At 43.8% G+C, this 22,444-nt stretch overlaps 1 protein-coding gene across 1 annotated transcript; it reads left to right on the forward strand.

The window, feature by feature from the left end:
• The first annotated feature begins 3,136 nt into the window (after positions 1–3,136).
• Positions 3,137–8,770, forward strand: preb (prolactin regulatory element binding). The gene is made up of 10 exons (XM_079343169.1): positions 3,137–3,339; positions 4,389–4,599; positions 5,042–5,222; positions 5,464–5,714; positions 6,182–6,262; positions 6,353–6,480; positions 6,569–6,742; positions 6,854–6,926; positions 7,025–7,175; positions 8,344–8,770. The coding sequence occupies exons 2-10, from the start codon at positions 4,465–4,467 to the stop codon at positions 8,436–8,438; spliced, it is 1,269 nt and encodes a 422-aa protein (XP_079199295.1). The 5' UTR covers positions 3,137–3,339; positions 4,389–4,464; the 3' UTR covers positions 8,439–8,770.
• Positions 8,771–22,444: the final 13,674 nt, after the last annotated feature.

Consider the following 22,444-nt stretch of genomic DNA (forward strand, 5'->3'; position numbering starts at 1 on the left):
CCCCATTAGGGACCCCACGCATGCACAGAGAGAACATGCATGGAAAGGTTTTCACCCAGCTGGGGATTAGAACCAGCAACCATCTTGCTGTGAGGCAACAAAGCTAAACACTGCACTGCCATCTGCTCATAAATATAAATCATAAATGTCCCTCCTGTGTTTAGAAAGGCTGATCCATGCAGTGTGTATGTGACATTTACATTCTTTGAACAGTCCCTGTTCTCACATCCAATATGTCTCATACTTCCTGCTGATGCAGTGTGTGGTCTTTGAAGTCTCATACAGATTAAACAGAGACTACATAAGGACTGTCCTGGAGTTTCACTAAAAGTGGACCCTGCTAAAGCATCATGATACAGACAGAGTCAAAAGAGTAAATCGTCTAAAGAAAGGATACCAGTCTCACACTGAGCCTTAAGAACCTGAAATGCACTTCTCCAAACACGTGTTATCGCCATGCGACCAAACGCAATCTCCTTGCAGATAATGAAACAGCTTCTTTATGTCAGCTGTTCTCCAGTACTTTCTTTTCGACTCTTTGTTCATTCAGAGAATTCAGAACTTCATGTTGCAATGATATAAAGGGAAAAAATGATCATTGTGTCTGAAGCTGCTGCTTCATCTGCCTGAATCGCCTCCTGAGACCCCCCCCCACCCCACACTCATCTCCCACACAAGATAGTCTCCCACTGTGAGGTGCATGTCTGAACAAGCAACTCAGGAAGACTTCAGAGACGTCAGCGTGCAAATAAGTTCCATGAAACGTTCAGGTGTGCATTATTATTATTATTATTATTGAAGACTGTGTTTCCGAAGAGACGTTTTCCCTCTAGCTGTTTCCACACTTTTAAGTGTAAAAACTTCCAGTGCATTAATGTGTGGACCTGTCTACATGGAGCTTACACCAGCAATGTTTAATATCACCCCGGTGCCATCAGTCTGTATTGATTGTTCCATTGAAGCCCATCTGATCATTATCACGCTGTTTCACATCGATCGTAAACTTCATCGGCATCATCCTCGGCTCTGACCATCAGTGTCCTGAACTCAGTGTCAAGGTCGCACAGCTGAAACACTGGATGACTGTATCCATATAAACACACAGACAGGAGACAGCTCTGAGGAGGAGGAGGAGGAGGAGGAGGAGGAGGTGTATTCACAGTATTTTAGAGGGGCAGAAGCTCGAGTATAGGGACCAGAGGGTCGCTGGTTCAAGCAGGGACTAAAATATGGAGGTTGGTCAGGCAGCTGGAGAGCAAGGCACCAGACCCCCGACAGCTCTGCTGCACTTCCTGACACTCCGACTCCCTCTCCACTGGTGCATATCCACATGTGCTGTTTGTGTATAAAGCAGATCCTCAGGGATAAATATGAGTATGTAAAATAAAAAATAATGTATGATTCTCAGAGGGTGTCTGAGTCTAAAAATCTCAGACTGTGAGGAAAACATGTGTGAAGACAAGTTCCTGAAAATGTTGGACAATGCGTGAAAGGTCCACTTATGTAAGAGAGATGGAAAAAAAAATATCTGAAAATTTAACTTTAACAAGTATCCTGATGTAGCCTTGAAAATCATTGTGAAGATACTTTTGGAGATATTCTCTTCTGCTCTTCATTTTACACTTTATTTGAGCGTGTGAGGCTCACTGCTAAATAGACACGTTTCTCATTCATTTACAATCTTATTCTTAAAGATATTTTCTTTAAGAGCTTAAAGACCTCCGACCCAATGGTTAATGGTCTGTTGATGACATCATCAGGTCACAGGATGATGAAAAAAAGATACCAAAAGACATCACGTCTTTCCTTGAGAGAGGACCATTGTACCTTGATATGCAAAGAACCATGATAAGTGTCTTCTGGTCCCCCCTGATTTATAGAAGCGCTGCTTGTCAACATGCATCTTCACTGTGTCCCAGGCCAGCAGGGGGCAGCAGAGTGCTGACTTTAAAATACAACAGTGGTTAAAAAATATACACATTTTGCAATGACTGTCGGAGACCTCCCTAAGGGGGCCCCATCTGACACCATTCAATCTCGTTGAGTTCTTCATATTTTTACAATAATAAGAATTTATAAACTTTAGGAAAAGCAAGTGTTATCCTTTTCACTTGGTGTCACATGACTTATTACATAATGGGGATAAACACTGGTTTGAAGGGACCCCAGGGAGTTTTACCCAAGGACCCCAGCAGACTTGAGAAGAAGCACCACTTGACTGGTAATAATAAATCTGAACGCAGACTGAGAGATGAATTAAAAACAGTTGTAGAGGGGCCAAGCCGTTAGAGAACGACAGCGTAGTGCCGGACAAGCGTAAAAAACTGTCTCTGCAACCCCTCTGACAGAACATTGGAACAATTTTATTTTTTGCAGAAACAGCCAAGTTTGTGCCTGAGTTGTATGATGAGATCATTAATATGGAAGTTGAATATTCAGAGCAGCTTAAAGACATCATCATGTTTCATGCTTCTCCTGGAGCACGCTCAGTGTGTCCTCTGAGATGTAGAATGACTTTAACCACACATGAAGCATGATCACACTGTGATAAGATCATCCAGTGTTTCTTCACAGACACGTTCATAATTAAAGAGGAGAAGTCTTGTTTTAAAGTCACGTGACATGAATGGAAAATCAAAGTTATTTCTCAGAATCGTTAATGACCTGCGTGGAGTGGCAGGAATTATTAAGAGGTTCCTGACTTCTTCTGGTTTCAAATAAATATATTTAATTAATTTCATCCAACATTCAGTTGATCAGAAGATGTTTGCAAAGTCTTGTCTTCATCTTCTGCGTGTTCACAGCAGATTTAAGTCTTTATATTTCTGATTATAAAAGATGGACAGTAAATGGTTTTAAAGCACTTTTGATTGTTACTGTGGAAACAACAATTAAAGCTATAACATTGAAACCTAACCACTCTGCAGTGTCACTTTACAGAGTTATCAAAATATGAATGTAACGTCTCTAAAACCCTTTAATGATAAAGAATACAGGATTGATGTGCGTTTGTGGACACAGGTGATAAATTAGACCCGATACACATCTAATTAAAGTGCTAATTTAAAACATTTCTGTTGTGTGAGTGGTTTCATCGAGGGGTTAAAAAAACTGACCGACGTTCTTCGTGTGACGTCATGACGCAGCCTACGCTGCTGACGTGTACGTAGGGAAACGGCTGTTGAGTTGTATTTAGCCGCCGCTAGCAGCTCGTAGCTCCTTCTCTTCATCACCTGAAGCCTTTATTTCTCCATTGACAGCTCATAATGAAATCATCTCATTTAGAAATTAGCGTCACGATAAAATAACAGCGGGACACGGAGCGGGACTGTGGCACAGGTGAGAGAGTTTGAATGACAAATAAAGGATAGAGCTATCATGCTAACTGGCAGGAAGTTAGTGCTAATAGCTGTTCCAGCTAAATTATATGTTGTTGTTGTTGTTGCTGCTGCTGCTGCTGCACTTTAAGTTAAAGTGAAGACATCCTCCGTGTCCTCTGAATAAAAGACTGTGGACAGCATGTGTAACCTGGTGATGTTGAGACAGAGCTGAAACAGGTTATTCTTCAAACACTGTTTACATAGAAAGTTCATTCCTCTCTACTGTCAAGCTAATATACATCATATAAATATATGTCATCTATATAATATACAGAGACATGCAGACTGATGAACTGCATGTTAAATCATATTACAGAAACATTATTTACAGTGCAACAAAAACAAACCTGCAGCTACCTTCATCAATTTGAATTTCCCTCAGGATCAATAAAATATCAGTGCACTCTCTGGAGAAGAGATCCAAATAAGTTTCCACTTTATCTCCAGAAGTCTGGATCAAATCCCCGTCTGATAGATTCTCTGAGTGGAGATGTTCCCTCCTGTTACTCCCACTCCTCCCTCAGTAAAAAAGACGTGCGTGTCGGGTTAGCTGGAGACCCTTTGGTTTGCAGGAGAGCATGCATGGTTGCTTTTTTCCTTGATGTGTAAACCCTGTTATTGACTGGCAACTGATCCAGGTGTGTACAGTACCCCACAGCTGAGATCCCCTTCAGCCCCCCCCCCCCCCCCCCCTCGTGACCCAGAACCAGAGTGTTGGATTCTGTTTTCTGGCCAACACAAACACTTATCTGTAAATATCGGTCTGATGTCGTTTGATTATTAGATTCAAAATGTTAAAACTGAAGAGTACAACCCTGATGGATCATCCTGGAAATTGGTGATTGAGAAAATTTCTGATTTCAGGTGTCTCTGAGGTAACTCTATAGGCTGCATCGCTTTGTGACATCTCCAACTTTAATCTTTGTGAAACCAACACAGGGTTTGTTACTGACGGACGTGTGACCTGTGTCCATAACAAAACTTCCCGCTGTCTGTTCCTCCACACAGGTGTGTTTGAGGCGGAGGGTTTATGAAGAAGACTGAGTGACCTGCACACACACACACACACACACACACACACACGATGGGGAAGAGGAGGGTACCCGATCTGTACAGGTCACCCTTCCCCCTGTACTCGGTCAAAGTGGACCCCAGGACAGGGCTGGTGATCACAGCAGGAGGAGGAGGAGCCTCGAAGACCGGCATCAAGAATGCTGTGGTAAGAACTAAGACTACGGTGGCCCTGAAGGCTCAATTCACTGCAAGTCAAGAAACCAGATACACAGATAAGACACTGGAGGATGTAGAAAAAAAGAAATCAAACGCGTGTGTTTCCTGTTTATGTTGAACCCTAACTAATCTTTAGTTGTATAGTGATGTAGAAACATATTTATTATTATCAGAAGAACATTAGTAAATCTGTACTTAAAGCCCTGAGTGAACGTGCTTTTAACTACACATATGAACACATGACACCAGCCTCATGTATCCTGCAGAGGTTTGGAGCGTTGTTTGTGCACGTCTTCACAAAGTGTGTGTGTGTGTGTGTGTGTGTGTGTGTGTGTGTGTGTGTGTGTGTGTGTGTGTGTGTGTGTGTGTGTGTGTGTGTGTGTGTGTGTGTGTGTGTGTGTGTGTGTGTGTGTGTGTGTGTTCGTGTTCAGCACTTCCTGGAGCTGCAGCTGGTGGGAGACCACTCGTACTCGGCCACCCTCCTTCACTCTCATGACACGGACACTCGGGCCACCATGAACCTGGCGCTGGGTGACGGCGTGATCGCCGCGGGTCAGGACGGGACCTGCTGCCTGATGAAGTTCAAGCACGGCAAAGCTGCGAGTAAAGACGGTGAGACTCCCCGCTGTATGAGGCCATGTTTGATTACACGGAGTAAATCATGTTACAGGTTAGCGTTGATATTAAAACCAAAAGTCTTTACATGGCGTGTCGCTTTGTCCGCCACGTGTCTGTTCCTGAACTGTTCAGGAGTTATTTAACCCCTCTGATTCATCCTGTGTGTCTGTGATCCAGTACGTTTGTTCTGTTTGAGGTGCACACGTCTTAATGATTCATTGATGTTTGTGTGCAGAGGGGAACAGCGTGCAGAAAGGAAACGCCCGCAGACGAACGGGGAAAGGAGACAAAGGAGGACAGGAAGCTGCAGCGTCAGGAGACATGCCAGACACCAAGGATGACACGGTCCTGATCTCGGTCAGCGCTCTGGCTGAAGTCCAGTCAGACCTGAACCCTCAGGACCCGCTCCAGAAGGTGGTCCGCTTCAGTCCGGACCTGAGCCTGCTGCTGACAGGAGGCACAGACGGACACATCCGAGTCTGGGAGGTAATAAAGTCATGTTGGAGTGTTCAGTTTGTGGAGCGTCGCTGCTTTATTTAGAAATGTGTAGAGGAGCGTGAACTCAGCGGTGTGATGTGTGAAAGCTTCTCAGGTCAGGCTGTTCTTTGAAGCTCACAGAACGCAGAGGTTAGCAGACCACAGTCATCTCTGTCAGTCAATAACAGAACCAAGCCCAAAGTCGGAGCATCCATAAACGTTTCTTTAGAAAGAACAAACTTCCAAACTTTCTCCCACAAATCCAAACAATGGATTAGAAGTCATCTCGACAACTTCTTACAACTCAGGGAAATGTCTACTTCATGTTTTAATGGTGATGGTTGAAGGCAGCAGTCGACCAAACACTCCTCTGTCCTGTGACGCCTCTGATCGAAGGGCTTCTGACGCTCTGACGGACACACGTCCATCGAACCCCAGAAGGTCATAATGATGTCATTGTCTTCCTGACTTTACAGTTTCCGTCTCTGAAGAAGAAGTTTGACTTCAAAGCTCATGAAGGCGAGATCGAAGACCTGGATGTGAGTCCAGGGAACAAGGTGAGTGGCTGACTCCTCCTACGAGACGTGTGCAGAGCGAGCGGCGTGATGATCCGTTAGTCATGATGAACGTGTGGTGTTGTCACGCAGCACCTGGTGACGGTGGGCCGGGACTTCGCCTGCAGCGTGTGGAGCGGGAACCAGTTAGCCATGAGTCTGAAGTGGTTTGAAACGATGCCTCACATAGCTGACAAGACGTATCGCTACATGGCCTGCAGGTAAACAAACAAACAAACAAACAAACAAACAAACACATGGGGTCATGGTCTCTGAGACGAAGAGTGAGACCTGCGGTGTGTTTTTAAGGTTTGGGAAGGTGGAGGACCAGAAGGACGCTCTGAGGCTCTACACGGTCCAGATCCCCCACAAACGGGACAGGAAACCTCCTCCATGCTTCATCACAAAGTGGGATGGGCGGAGCTTCCTGCCCATGCTGACGGCGCCGTGCGGCTCCGAGGTCATCTCCAGTCTGGCTGTCAGGTATTAAACCCACGTGAAGGTTCAGGATCACGCTCCACCTCGAGACCTCGTTGAGTCAGATGTGTAATAAATAAATAAATAAACAGTGACGTCTGTCTGAATCCCTCGCAGTGATTCTGGAACGTTCCTCGGTCTGGGAACCGTGACGGGATCTGTGGCCATCTACATCTCCTTCTCCCTGCAGGTAAACACCACACTGTACACCCAAACGTGTGTATGGATTAACCAATCAGCTGGGCTCTGTGCTGATGTGTGTGTGCGTGTGCGTGTGTGTGTGTGTAGAAGCTGTATTACGTGCAGGAGTCTCACGGGATCGTGGTCACCGACTTGGCCTTCCTGCCTGACCACAAACACATCAGAGGGAACAACGAGGCGGCCATGTTGAGTGTGGCTGTGGACAGCCGATGTCAGGTTCACACTGTCGCCAACAGAAGTGAGTTCTTCATCATCATCATCTTCATCATCATCATTTAGATGTGAAACCATCATTGAGGAAGGAGTCTCATGAGTCTACAGTCGTGTCCACCATGCGGTCCGGTTCACTTCAGCCCTCATTTGTTGGCGTTTCCTGTCAGCAGTTGGGCATAGTAACAAAAGAAGTGATCTGTTCAAGCATGGGGTGCCAAGCGTGCCGGTCTGACCCTAAGGGGCGGAGCTTGACACGCTGCAGCCTGCTGATGACCACTTCTCCTTCGACAGCGGTCACAACGTGCCATGTTTAAATATCCCGAGTGATTTCATGGCTGTATGTCAATAATGTCAGCTAGTGGCTCCGCCCCCATCAGTCGACCTCACAGGAGCTGCGAGGCGTTCTTCTTCTGTATTGAAGTCATTGGTGGGCACGACTGTGATGTCACACGATTTACGTACGTGGATTAGCCAACCAAACGGGGCCTCTTGGGTGGCAACCGGGTTAAAGAGGAGGGGTGTGACATGTGACAGACCGACAGCAGTCACATGTCACATGTCACATGTCACAGGAACCCAACAAACAAGAAGCTGACATGTTATGGAACAAAGGGTTCACATCGAAGTGTTCAATAAGTTTGCTTCAAACTGCTGCAGATGAAGATTTACTCCTCAGAGGAGTTCAAGTCAAATCTGTTTTATTTATTATTTACAGTTTCACATCTGACAGTAAACAAAACAACAAAAGGACAGAACATGACCTAAAAAGACAACAACAACAGACACGGGGCTGACATGTAAAGTACTTAAAGCCTCTGTACACACACACACAGGTGCGCACACACACACACACACACACACACACTGATTAGCTCTCTGATTAGAGCAGGACAGCTGAGGACTTGTAGCGTAGTAAATCTCCAACAGGTACGATAAGAGGAGACCACAGGTCAGCAAGTCCAAATGATTTCTTCAAAATGAACGAGGAAGTGGAGCTGTTAGGCCACACCCACACGTTTCAGAGACGTCTGTTCACGCTCTATAACGCCACTTCCTGGATGATAACCGCCATGGTGGCAGCACAGAGCAGGTCACTGTGTAAGCTACTGTTTTTAGAGCAGAGAAGAAGAACCTGATTTGTAATTCAGCTCAGTTGTCTTTTTTCCATCTTTTTTTTTTTTCCCGTCCTCCAGGATCGTTTCCCATCTGGTTGGTCCTCTTCTTCTGTGGTGTCATGGTGGTGGCGGTCGTCCTCCTCCTGCAGCACCTCTTCCCGGGGTTCATTTAAATCATGAAGGTCGCAGACGACGGAGACCGACAAACCTCAGCGTCCTCTGTGTGTGAGGATCTACCTGCAGCATAGACCCCGCCCCCTCATGACCACTCAGGGGGGGGTCGCTGCTCTCAGAAGTCTGACACAAATTAAAACCAGTAAAAAAGAACAATCTATAAACTAGAGGAAGGGGCCATCGAGGACAGACTGTGGCGTTCTATCAGCGGTGCAGAAAGGATCATTACTTGGATTCATGTTGAAGGGATTACGTCGGTGAATGTATGATTGAGGGGAGGGTCTCTTTTTATCCACATATTTAAGATGTAAAATATAGAAATGATCTACGCATCATGTGTCTGCTTTACTGTTTGTCTACAGATACTTTTAATACCTGCGAGTCTCAGGTTGTGTTTTCTGTCAAACCCACCAGAGGGCAGCAGAGGACAGAACGTCCTGACTGTAATGAAACATCCACCAGTCTCGTTTTATTTCAAACAGCTTGATGAAGACCGGGGTCGCCCAGTGCTGACTGATGGTTCAACACAAAGTTATGAATAATTTGGTTTATTTAAAAGAAAAGAAAAGTGTCAGTCTGTGAATTTTTTTTTTTTTTTTTTACCGCAGTGAGAGCTGTTCATCCCCTTCTTTTATGAAGACCTGTCACCTTTGATTCATTTTATTTTAAAACACTCAGCTGATGTACAAAATGTGAATGACTTTTTAAATGACGCCCTTTATTGTGATTAACGCGGTGAATGAAAGAAGAAATAAAACTAATAATATGAGAAGAAAACCGGAAAAAAACCCTCGCTGCTTTTTGTGTGTTGGACCAGTTCACAGCTTCCTGTGCAACCCTCCACAGGACCACCAGCAGGATGAGACCCTTCGACAGAAAAGTGACCGATCACGATTCAATTATTACTCTTCAATAATAATAAAGAGGAAATGTCTGTAAGTTGTGATTAAAATACGAAGCGTTTGGCACAAGTGATCATTTTAATCATCTCTCTGTCCCTGTCTACATCTCCATTAAACAGTCACTCACCTGAGTACCTACTGTCCTGGATCATGTGGACTCTGCTGGTGTCTTCTGGATCTGCGTTTAAAAACAGCTCCAACTCTGGCCACTAGAGGGAGCCAAACAGTCATTTTATTTCACTCTGCCTGGACTCTTCATATTTCTACTGATGCAGATGTGGAGGTGTTCTAATGACGTTTCTTTGTTGCGTGTGATTTGATCTTTGGTGTGTTGAGTGTGCACACTTTGTGTTCTTCCTCTGCGTGTCCGATGAGCTGATAGGAAGAACCGGACAGATACGCATCGACATTTCCTTTCTTTAACCTGTTACCTGAACCCAGACTTCCATCACTTTCCCCTCTACATTTCGCTTCCTTCAGGACACAACTTCGTCAAGTCAGTACAGTTTAAATTAAAATATTCATGGTCATGATCAGAACAAACACCAAGGAAACTTTTCCTCCGTTAAAAGTCACGCAAACCAGACCTGGTTTCTACGAGTGTCCACCCTCACTTTACATTTCTGCACCTCCAACCAAAACAAGTTTATTCCTGACATGTAACATAAGACAAAAGTAAATAATAATAATTAAAAACAGTGGAATTTATAATTCAGAAAAAGAAATAATAAGCAAATAAATTTAGATGATAAATTATTATAAGTTACATTTCTGCAAACGAGTGGGAAGAAGTATTACATTCATGATCTGATGGGCCTGACAGATAACACCTGCACTATCTTTTTTTGTTGTCATTAGATCTTTAACGTAAGTGGTTTTGGTCCCTGACAAGTCGGCACTCTTTGGAAGTCCGTTCATGTTCGTATAACTCGTAAATCCGATGTTTCCGAGGCACATGTGAAGACTTCTCGTTAACTAGGACACCCCTTCAGTTTCATTCACGACTTTATCCTCCAACCACCAGGAGAACAAGATCAGGTAGATGAAATGATCACTGTGCTGCATGCTGTGAGGTGTCGTCATGTGTTGGCCACAAGATTACATCAACAAACCTACTGTAAGTTTATTTCTGTGGGTTTTTCAACATTAGTTGTTTTAATTTATTGCTTGTTTTTTTTTTTTTTAAGTTTTATGAATATTTAAGTGTGATAAATGCACAAAGTGTCAAATAATCATTAATCATTAGAGCAGGAGTTCTCAAAAAATTTTAGACCATGGATCCCTTTCATTATTGTAACGTTAATAAGCATTGTGTTAATACAATGTGCTGTGTAATATACTATACTATAAGTAATTTTATAATTTTTGAGAAAATGTTTTAGGTTTTTTTTTCTTTGTGACGATGAAGTGACAGACATGCCTCGATCATATCCAAGTTCATCTGTTGGGATCAAACTATAGCAGGTTGAGTATTGGACAAAATGGCTGATTAAGTTGGTGCAAGAAGTCCCACTTTGTAGATCTTTTACATTTTTTGTAAATTATTCCGCAGACCCCCAAGTTGTGGTTCGTGGACCCAACTTTGAGAATCACTGTTTGTTCATGTCACAGATTTGTCTTACACAGCTCTTCATTGGAAATTCAGTTTTCTGATGGTAATCTGAGTGATGTTCTCTGTGACACAGACGAGCAGCCTCTTGTCACACCCAGCCTGCCCCTGAGATTGGTGTTGCAGTACTCGGAATATTCATGGACTTAGTCTTGCCCTGCTTTGGTCTTGTTCTCGACTCAGTCTTAACTCTGACATGTCTTGGTCTCGGTTAGTCTGGTCTTGACAAAAACACGACCTGAAATCTTCTTGAAGTTCCGTCCAGGAGGCTGCTCTCTTTAAAGTGATATAAACAGTGTTTTTGTGCTGTATCAGGGAAACAAGTGGCCAGGACAGTTTACGTGCAGTTTATCTTAATTTCTCTTTTTTTTTAATGTTTGTCAGCTAATTGAAACATTTGTCGTCTAACAGGGATTAAACTTTATAAAAGATGCAGCTCCACTGTGTTACCGGGTGGCTGCACACTTTTGAAGCTCGTTTTGCCTTCCAGGCTTCGTCACATAAACGTCCTCACACTCGCCTGCAGTGAAACGTCCGGATTATCTCTCTCATCGGCTCGGCTTCAGGTGGAAGTTTTACCGAGGCTAGCATGAAAAAGTCTGCGTGCAAAAGTTACAATAGCAGCTCAGCTCCGAACACTTCGGGAAACTTTGAAGAGTTTTTGTGCATGTTTGAAAACAGCCTGTGTGAAACTGCAGAATCACAGAATCATCTCCTGTTGCACAGCGTTCATCCTGTAAAGCCTCAGAGCCGCAGTGGTTCAGATCCTACCCGGATTTCAGCCCCAGCACAGTCACGCATAGCCCAACACAATGAGACCCCCCCCCCCCCCACCCACCCGCTCCCTCGACCTTTCTAAATGAAAAACATACACACTGCTGCAACACAGTGATACCATCACACAGCTTCATTCATGATGTGAGTGTGTTTAGTCTCTGTAATCAGAGGCTTTGTGCAGAGTGAACAAATCCCGTGAAGAGTTTGAGTTCTTCTCCCCCTGAAGGTCAGAAAAGATGAATCTGTTCAGAGATAAAGGGCCGTCTGAATCCTCAATCTGTCAGCTCAGTCGGATACAGGCTGTTGTTTAAAGATGGCCGCTGAAGCTCTCTTTGGATCAGGAGCTGATATCGCCCTCTCCTGTTGAAGGATCCTGATCGCTCTCTGATTACTGAACAGAAGTTTCTGATATCTGTCCTGATTGTGAAGTCATGCGGAACAATCGGCAGGATGATCTTTCTGCTAAGTGCGTGTCCTTCAAATGTTCTTTAAAATAAAATGAATCTTTTGGACTCATATCAGATAGTTATCTTGAAAAGAAAATAGCGTCTGTTATTGGTCTCTCCAGTGAAGCGCCTTTAACCTGCATTTTTTTGTAATGTCCAGCAGGGGGCGACTCATTACGTTCAGGAACATGAAAAAGTTAACGACAAATAATCTGAGTCGTGTTCTTGCTGTCTTTTAAGTACAGCAAATATTAAGCACAGCTAACGGCCATCACAGGGGGAAGTGCAGGTTTACTTTGGTAACCTATAGCAACAGTAAGCACCAATGAGAAGAGGTCGTGAGCACAACAAAACGTTTTTATCAACCCGCTCTCGTCAATCTGCAGACAAATAACACGACATTACACTTTCAAATGACGTGCATATGCACGCAAAATTGCAATTTGGCGAATGCATGGCACGTCATTTATACGTGTAATGTCGTGTTATTTGTCCGTGAGACCAAGTTGGTTTTTATTGAAGTGACTTATTTGGCATGGTTGGGTGGAGGGGTTTCCTTTCACTCGTGCACGTCATGCTCAGCCACAAACATGATGCCGAAAAGACGGCTGAATTTATGTCCTCACAAACAGATGAATTCAGAGACGGAGGGAACACACAATGAAAACTTATTAAACTGGTTTAATTTGAACGACTCCCCAGACTCCGCTGATCTCATCATGAGACACTGGTTGTGCTCTATTATTCTCACTTTCACACGTTCTCGCCCGCAGCACGAAGCGATCCAAGACCAACAACACAAAAGAACGGACAGAATCATTGAGCTCTTTAATTTAATCTTTAATCGTTGTGCAACACTTGTTTACAACACGAGTGGAAAGAAGTGTGAGAACAGACTTCAGCTTCTCGGAGCTGATGTGTGCTCCCCGCAGAGTGACAGTGTGTGTGTGTGTGTGTGTGTGTGTGTGTGTGTGTGTGTGGTTCTGATGAACTGTGTTAGGAACCTGTCAGAGGACCAGATGAGTTCGGTGAGGACTGTTTACATGTGAAGCTTTCATTCATAAAACCAGAGCTCAGTGACTCAGTCGTCCTGACACAGAAGGCCGCGCATGCTGTTGAATTATCCACCAATGAGGTGAGAGCTCAAATGTTGCTCGAGGCAGACACTCTCACAGGCATCTCAGGACAGCGAGCTTTAGTTTAATAAAGAGGCTCACAGGGCTGTCATGTAACTCCTGCTCATTATCAGGACAGATTTCATCTGTGTCTTTTAAGATGAGAAATAAAATGTTGGCTTCTTGTGTGAGCCGTTCATCTGAGAGCTTAATTCAGCGTGACAGTGTGAGTTCTGGATCTGATGTCCCTGTTTAAACTTGGTGGGTCCCCGTGTGTGTGTGTGTGTGTGTGTGTGTGTGTGTGTGTGTGTGTGTGTGTGTGCAGGAACCACAGGAGGTTCATAGCTTCAGATCCTGCTGTGTCGGATGATTTCAGACCTGCAGACATGTATCAGATAGATTTAATTCCGGCTGTGACTGGATCACTCTGTCACTCTTCATCATCATGTCTGTGTGTGCTCCGTGCTCCTTGTGTTCTACTTCACACACTGGGGTTCTACATTTGAGCGAACACGTCACATACAGTATGCACAGACACGAGCCCTCTTCAGATCACCTGTTCAAAGGTGTTTACACCGCCGTGGCGTCTCGCCTTCATCGTGAAGGTCATCCAGACGTACTAGGGATGATCCCTGCAGCTCGGGGCCGCCATCGTCGGTGGTCACAGAGCCGTTTCTAAGAGTGAGACAGGCTCGGTGTGTGTGTGTGTGCACGTCTGAGTGTGTGTGTGTGTGTGTGTGGAGCTCCTGCTGCTTGTTTACACTTACACTGTAAAATCACAGAGTGGGAAACTAATATGTCACTGTTGTGCCTTCTCAAAGAACAAAGATGTAAAGAGGGCAGAGAGGTTCGCTTACTGCTGACTCAGGTGTGTCTGGTCGTCTGTCTCTATCTGTCAGCACGGTGAGTGGCAGGCACTTTAACCCCGCCTCTCGTCCAATGACAGCTGGGATCGCCTCCTGCGGTATAGATAATGCATGGATGGAGTATTGAAAAAGTACAGAGGTTGTAAAAAAATAGAGATCTTCAGTCATATCGTAGTTTTATTTATTGTTTTAGTTGATGTCGAGTGTATACACATCTGTCCTCCAAAAGGTTGATTTATTTATCAGTTTGGAAACAAATAAATACAAAATGTGCTCTTCTTTAATCTGTGGCAGATAGAGACTTTTGTTTAAATCTTGGACTCAAAGTATGCAGCTGTTTTTTGTATCTTGTACTTGTTTGTGTTTGTGTGTGTCAGGTTTGTAATTTTGTGTTTGTGAACATCTCCTCCCCTCGTCTCTTTCCCAGCAACTCGTCTGCATCTTGACTTCATTAAAAGGCGGCTGGCAGAGGAAGCTCGCAGTCTATGTAGGCCAGATGGCTGTGTGTGTGTGTGTGTGTGTGTGTGTGTGTGTGTAAATGTACAGTTTGTACACAAGCTAAAATAAATGACTCTGTACATTCATACAAACATACATGACACACGTGTGTGATCCTCTCCACACTGAAACAATCATAGAAAGAACATTTGATTGAACAACATGCTGATCTCGATTCTTCCTGGTTTGTAAAAACATTTCCTCCTTTGCCAAATAAAAATGTAAATGACCTCACATAACACCCAAACAAGTTTCATGTAATGTAACATCTGCCCTTGTTTAACGTGCTCACACTGAACATGCAGCGTTCATGAAGTCCAACAGCTGGATGGGACTTTTCCACCGCTGAACCTCAGACAGCCATCACGTGTCCTGCTCAGGTCTGTTTATCAGGTGAGAGCTTTAAAGGATGGATTCAATTTAATTCAATTCAAAAAAACTTTATTTGTCCCCGGGGGGCACACAGAGCAGGAAATGAACCACAATGTAACTATGCTAAAACATTTAACCAAGATAAGAGTCAACAAAGAATAAAGTGTCAAAATGTTGTCGATGTTGATGTATATAGTTTTTTTTAACAAGTCTTAAAATAAATCAAATTTACCTCACCAAGTGTACGACACAGAAAATAAAAGCCTATCACTCTACATCTACAACTACATTTATTTACCCTGATTGAATTTGATAGAAAACAGATGAATCAGCGATAAGACAGTTTTCTGTCTCATTGTTTAGTTCTGAGCGAAACATCTTCCAGATCTTAATCAGGTTCAGAGTTTCAGACGTGCAGGGATGCAAAATGAACTACTGTGTAATCTGACAAAGGCCTGTGCTAGTATGCTAAGATTAACAGGAAATTCCAATATATACCGATCAATAAGAGACAAAGACGTTTAGTAGGAAAATAAGGGTTTTATTTTTATGGATTTAGGTGCAGTGTTTGGGATTTGAAAAAAAGTGTTCCTTTTTGCTAATGTTGCCTCTAAAGGTTGATCCTCTAAACCAGAACCTTGTGTGTTCAAAGCTGAATGTAAAAGGTTGCTTGTTAGAGCAGGGACAGCGTATGTGTCGACTCTGTTGAGTGCATGAAGCGCTGCACGCCGCTCTCCTACGAAAGCAAAAAAACAGAAATCTCCACCATGAAGAAACCTGCCATTAAAACAACTGGGGATTATAATTCAAATTGAGAGTCAAAACAGCTCACTTATTGAAAAACTGTCGGGTTTAAATCTCAGGCTCATTATTACAGTTAATGGGCCGGTCCGATTGGACAGAACCTACCTGGGCTCTAAATCACAGAGACAACGAATCACACGGGACTATTATGATGAAGTAACCTCTGTGTTTGATGAAATATGGTCGGTCATTTGCAGTGAATTTTTTACTTTACATATTGTGGACAGATTTAGATCACAGATGACCTTTACGAGAGGTCCCCGGGTCACACTGGTCCAGTGTGAATTGGGCTTTAGTTTGGTACTTTTACACGTTGTTCCTTTGGACAGGGATGAGCAGACACACTGGAACACACTTCCTGTCACTTTTATTACATTATTATTCATTAAAATCAAGTTCCAATTGTAACCAGAGGGTTTAAAACTGGACATGAGCTGCTCCACAACAGGACCATTAAGTAGAGTTCAGCCCTCATTATGACTTTCATAGTATGTGTGGTATACGGGATGAATCAGGAGGCACGATTATTTTACACTATCTCCAAAGTTAGCGCTCTTTATCTGCCTCCAAAGTGGGTCAGTGGTGAAAACAATTTGCTCCCCTTCCCAGTGTATTCTGCATGTAGCACAGTCCACGTAACGCCTCAGACTGACAAAAGTGATTTATAACCATCTGCCATGCACACATTTTTCTATTGGCTCCCTGTCTCTTCAAATTTAGTTTTCACTTCACTCTTCGACATGTCGTTGCCACAAACATCCCCGGAGACGCAGAAGCATCCAACTCCTCAAACCTCCAATCATAAGTCTACTTTTGATTCGTATCCAGTGGCAGTCTCTGTGTGTGAGTGTGACACCCATCTTGGTGGAAAACCTTTCTGGACCGTCGTTCTTCATTTCCTCCGACAGGCTGCGTCAACGCCAGCTCTTAATGTGATTACTGAAAGCATCAGTGAACATTTAATGTTCTGTTCTGTTTTTCTTGTTTGGCTGTTTCACTGTGTTTTTGAACCGTGATGTCAGATTACAGAGCGAACACCTCATGGCTGTGTACATGACGCCATGCAACATGTCCTTTCATTAACATGTTGATTGTATTATGAAAGGCAGGACAGCACAAACGTTACCACTGTGAGCGCTCAGTTTAGAGGACGGGTGAGTAATACGAGTTCAAAGAGAGGCCATCTTTAATTTTAAAGTCCTGCGTTAAAGGACAGGCGCCTGAGTGAAAATCATCTTCTCTCTTTCAGTGTTGCTCTGAATCGTTCCTTGTTTACATCCCACCCCAACCCCCAATTTCCACACGCTCTGTCAACGCCGCCGTTCCCTTTCACTCTAGTCACTGATTGTGTTTCCACAGCGAGCGCCATGGTTCGTCTCTGGAGCACGCCAGCAGCGCCGCTATGCTCTGCAAGTCTATTTTTGATGGTTCATGCTGCAGGCACACGTCAAGCTGCACAGAATATAACAACCCAGACAGGAAGTCAGACAAGAAAACGCACAGAGCGTCTGGACATTTTCAAAATAAAACACACTATATCAGGACTCACGGTCGTCTTTACCATCAACATGACGTCAAAACAGGAAACAAACGACCTGCAAGTCATCATCAGAAAGACAAAGCAACATGCTGTTTGGACATTTTTATCTTTATTCCCATGTGACGTTGTAGTTCTCTGTAGTTCTCTGTGATGTGAGTACAGCTACGCTCACGTTCCAGAAACACGTCTGGTTGTCAGTCAGGGAGAACATGGACATTTTTTTTTTACGGCTCTGTAAATTCCCTGCGTCTGTCAAATGACATGCACATCCTTATATTCCTTTGGCTTTCTTCCATCCATATGCATGGTTCAATTCTCAGGTAAAAACCCATCATGGGAACCGTGGAGCCTGCTGAGAACCTGCAGGCCGTGTGACTGGTTGTGGCGCAAACATAGAAGCATTAAATGACCTCTGACTGCTTTGACCAGTTGTTTTTATTGGACCTCAAGAATCTGACTTAGTAGGATTTCTCTTGAACTGAAACGTTGACATGTATTTTAAAAGCCCTGTTTTAGGGGTGCAGATAACATGGTGGTTAGGTCGATCAAGCTTTATTGGTATAGTGCAGCTTTTTTTTTATATTGTGTGTTGCATGAAAACAAAGCTCTGTTACATTTTGAAGCCCTTCATGGAAATGAGATTCCTAAACTCTGCCTCCTCTCTGACAAAGCGTGCATTGTTGGGACAGTCACATTTCCCCATGTGTTAGGCTTAGAGATGTAGGCTGAGATTGTCTGGCCACCTCCTTAAACTCTTTGATATTTAAATGAAACATGGTGCTGCACAAACAGCGCCAGCGACTGAGAGACTGTGGACAAATCCAAAGGAATTCCTGTCACATGAACAGAGAGGCCCTGACATTTCACCAGGAGCGGCTGGAAACAATGTGAGCATGTTGGTTCGAATGTCATGGTGGCTATGATGACGAGGGGAATGTGTAAATGTTGGGTCTGGCCCCGCCTGCTGGATGTGGCGTGATGATATCAGACCAACACAGACATACATGGCCTGACTCGTGACGACAGATTGTTTGAAGAGGTAGACGTAGCCTCTTTGTTTGAAAAGTGATGCCAATGGAGAAAGACCTTAAACCTGCATTCTTTTGAATGGCCAGCAGGGGGCGACTCTACCACTTGTTCAAGGAAGTATTAGTGCACAAAAGTCTTTGATCACATGTGATGTGTTTACATCAGTAAACATGATCCTAATGAGTTCATGGTCTCAATCTCTAGCTTCACAACACAATGTGCATTTTGTAAACGATGGCCCCGTTGGGCCCCACATGGCCCCATTGGGCAGCAGTAGCTCAGTCCATAGGGACGGAGGGATGCCGGTTCAAGTCCTGATGTGGACCAAAATATGGAAGTCGGTCTGGTTGCTGGAAAAGGTGCCAGACCACTTCTCCAGCACTGCTGAGTTGCCCTTGAGCAAGGCACCAAACCCCCAATAGCTCTGGGGATGCTTCCAGTGGGGGCTGCCGCCACACTCTGACATCTCTCCATTAATGCATGTACCCAGGTTCTGCTTGTGCATGTGTGTGTGTGAGAAGCATGTCACTAAAATAATAGCAGAACCACAATTTCCCCCTCTGGGATGAAGAAAGAAAAATTCCATGTAAAGAGGCAATAAGGCGAGTTTGGATATTGTGAGGAATGACAGGTGACGACGACAGCTAGTATTTATCAGGTGAGACTTTTGGGCTGATGGTGTTTGCAGGTGTGCAGTTTCAGTTTGCTGTCAAACCACCAGATGTGTGTTATTTTAGTGTGATGGCACGGATCGGTCGGGCGGCTGTGACTTAACACGGTCGTTTGTCTCTCAGCTGGAAAGTTGGGGGTTTGATCCCCAGCTCCTGCAGCAACATGTCCAATGTGTGGGGGCAAAACCCTGCTGCTTTGTCGGTGGTGTGTGCATGTGCAAGTCTGGGATTAGTTACTTCTGGTGGCCACTTTACACAGCAGCCTCTACCATCAGTGTGTGAATGTGTAGGTGTGACCTGCAGTGTATGCACAGAGCTCACAGAGCTTTTCTGGTTCGATAAGACTGATCATCTTGTTTAATGTGTGGATCTTAAAAAATAAAATAAAAAGTAAATTAAAAGAAGAAGTTGACTCATTGTTTGCTTTGGCACATCAAATACACCACTCTGTCTCACTGTGACAAGAACTGGTCCAAGAACACCGTCGACAACAAGTGCAAGTGTAGGAAAAATGTGTATTAAAAAAACATATTGATTCAAAGCAAAAGTCCAAAGCAAAGTCTGAAACTCTCTGCAAATGAAGGGAAACATACAAGTCATTTCTGCCGCAGGTCAGTTTCCCTTGTTGGCCGTCGTACAGGACTCACACTGCTCGGAAGGTTTTACTCCGGGCTCAAGGTGTCAAGTGCCCAAAAAGACTGGCTATCCCTCACCATGAATAAACCCTGACATGTTTCTTTAGGTTCTGACTGGAGGACAGCAGGACATCGTGAGACATCCTGAGACTCCCTGAGGGTCCTGACAGTCGCACAGTGAATTTAAAAAATAAGTTCCCTGACCAGAAAAGACCTTTTCTCGTCCTCGCTCTCCCCGTCCTCATCAGCTCAAATTTAGCTCTCCTCCAACCGACTGAATGATTACATTCATATCCCACAAAGAGCATTCATGCCATCCTGTGACGTGATCCCTCAGATCCGCTCAGATCCCCGTGTGCCAACAGGCGACGTGAGACTCCAGCCTTCAGATCTGTGCCAACCCAAGCCCGGCCTACCCCCCCTCCCCCTCTGGTGGCCTACGTGCAGACTGGCAGCACCTCAGATCCAGCCTCTCTCCTCTCTATTAGATTCAGCCCCCCCCTCCCCTCTGTGTGAGTTAACATCACCCCATATTACCGTTTGTCACGACCACAGTGTTTAATATGCGCATTACAAGTTCACACACACACACACACACACACACACACACACACACACACACACACATTAATGGTAATCGTATGCAGGCTGCTTCATTGGCAGAGAACAGTGTCAGGCTGCTTTAAAGACGTCTGAACGCAGAAAGCTTCCTCTGATGTTTTACTCTCACCTGAATGAATTTTACTTTTCAGACGTGGTTACGATGAATCTGAACGCTTTGAGTTGGTTATAGTAAACACTAGTTTGTGTTGCATAGATAAGTGTGTGATGTAAATTCTTGTTGTCATAGAAACAGCTACTTCATCTATCTCATTAGGGATTATTAATCTAAAGCTTTTGTGGAGTTTCTGTTTCATTCAAAAGTTTTTTTTCTTACTTTCTCTGTGAGTTTTCTTCTTTCTTTCTTTTTTTTTAACAGACATGACAGAAAAACATTTATAATTCAGGGTTAAAAGTTTGTTGATGGTGAATAAAAGAAAAAACTTCTATTTCATCTGAGCTCGTTTATATGAAACTGTATCTGTAGCTATATGCTTGCTTTATTTAAATCAAAAGATGAGAGATGTTAGTGAAGACAGATGAATTTAAGAATTGCTCTTATATACTTGGAATAGAAATTTACTGACTCGTGTGTTGGTGTTAGTTACGTTTTCAACGTTTCAATTAGGCCTTTTTTTTTTTTACAGATACAAATAACTTCTTAAAAATAAACTTCTTGATAGATGCCCCCTAGTGGTTGATGTGTGCTATGAACGTACAGAGTCTGTATATGCCTGGGTTCATATCCGACTTGTGGCTCCATGTCAGTCTCTCTAAAGGCATAAAAGCCCCAAAATAAACCTTGAAGGATCTCTGTGAAGAAAAAGTTTCTTGACGAAACAGAGTTTAAAAAAAAAAAAGATCTGACGTGCGTTTTGTTTTATAGTTTGACTCATGTCAAGAGCAGGTTGGGTTGATGAACTGTACTGCAGCCAGCCAGTAGGAGGAGCTCTGAATGTTCTGGCTTCACTCCCAAACAGCTGTCACTCTGTCCATCTTAATAGACAGTCATGGTTTGCACACAGCTTTGGGGGATTAATGAAAGTAAATAAGTGTGCAATACATGACCTAAAAGGTCTCAGTATCATGCATTATATAACTGAAAGTCAAAGTCCTTCTGTCCTTGGTGTGAGGGTGCGGTTTGACTGTCTGAGCTAACACACAGGTTATGTCCACTCTGATTTATTCAGTTCTGTAGTCATCTGAAATTAGAGGAGCACTCGTAAGTGGTAAAAGATGTTTTTTGTGATGCAACCGTTTCTGCAGTTTTCATACCAATGAGTTTGAGGTTAAAGATGGAGTTCACGAAGGTTTATGTGAGGCCCAAAACGTTTATATAAAAGTCCAAATGTGTTCGATGTCGCCGTATTGAAGGTTCCCTGCTGCTATAGGTTCAACTCCATTTACTCCTACAGTGAAGAAGGTGGCAACAAAGTCTTTCACTGTCTTCTCGTTGTGTTGTTGGATTCCAGATTTGAATGAGTAAAAACCATAATGTCGACATACTGAAGCCGCTCGTTGGAGATCACACGAAAGAAGGAGGGAAAACACGAGAGACACACAGAAAGCATGTAAAACTTCTTTTTAGCTCGGGTACAATCACTTCTATCTGAAGCAGTTCCGCTGCCCGCTTCCATCGCTGCAACACCTGTTCACCTGATAACTGCTCTCATATCTGGCAAACCCAGGGGCGTCCAAAACGGCCTTCAAAGCCCCGCCTACCTTCTCTGGTCCAATCAGATCCAGAGCATTCAGGAGCAGAATCTAAAGTTAGAAGGAGGACATACTGGCTGCTGCATTGTTGAAGAGAAGCTTCAACACAGCAGGTTTCCTTCATGATTGCAGAGGAGGAGAGCGTCATTATTTCATTCAGCAGAGATACATACATGTGTACATACATGTTGGACCTGTAAGTTACTCCAAAAGTTACACTCAAGATGACCTGACGTCGACTCCTCGTCCAAACAGCACAGTCGTATTCTGACGAGTTGGGACACACACAACCACACGCACACACACACCAGGGCCTCACGCCACGAGATACTAAAACTTACATTTTCTCCATTTATGATTTAAGACTTTTTATATCCTGCACTGAAAGGATTTATGTGTTTATGGGTGTAGTAACACTTCTACATGTT

The sequence above is a fragment of the Symphodus melops genome (genome assembly GCF_947650265.1).
Source record: "Symphodus melops genome assembly, chromosome: 5".
In the NCBI taxonomy this organism is placed as follows: domain Eukaryota; kingdom Metazoa; phylum Chordata; class Actinopteri; order Labriformes; family Labridae; genus Symphodus; species Symphodus melops.

Excerpts from the sequence above, each read along its gene's own strand:
- preb (XM_079343169.1), top strand. The coding sequence starts at position 4,465 with ATGGGGAAGAGGAGGGTACCCGATCTGTACAGGTCACCCTTCCCCCTG. Across the intron at positions 5,715-6,181 it reads GACACATCCGAGTCTGGGAG|TTTCCGTCTCTGAAGAAGAA; the intron begins GTAATAAAGTCA and ends CTGACTTTACAG. Across the intron at positions 6,263-6,352 it reads ATGTGAGTCCAGGGAACAAG|CACCTGGTGACGGTGGGCCG; the intron begins GTGAGTGGCTGA and ends GTTGTCACGCAG.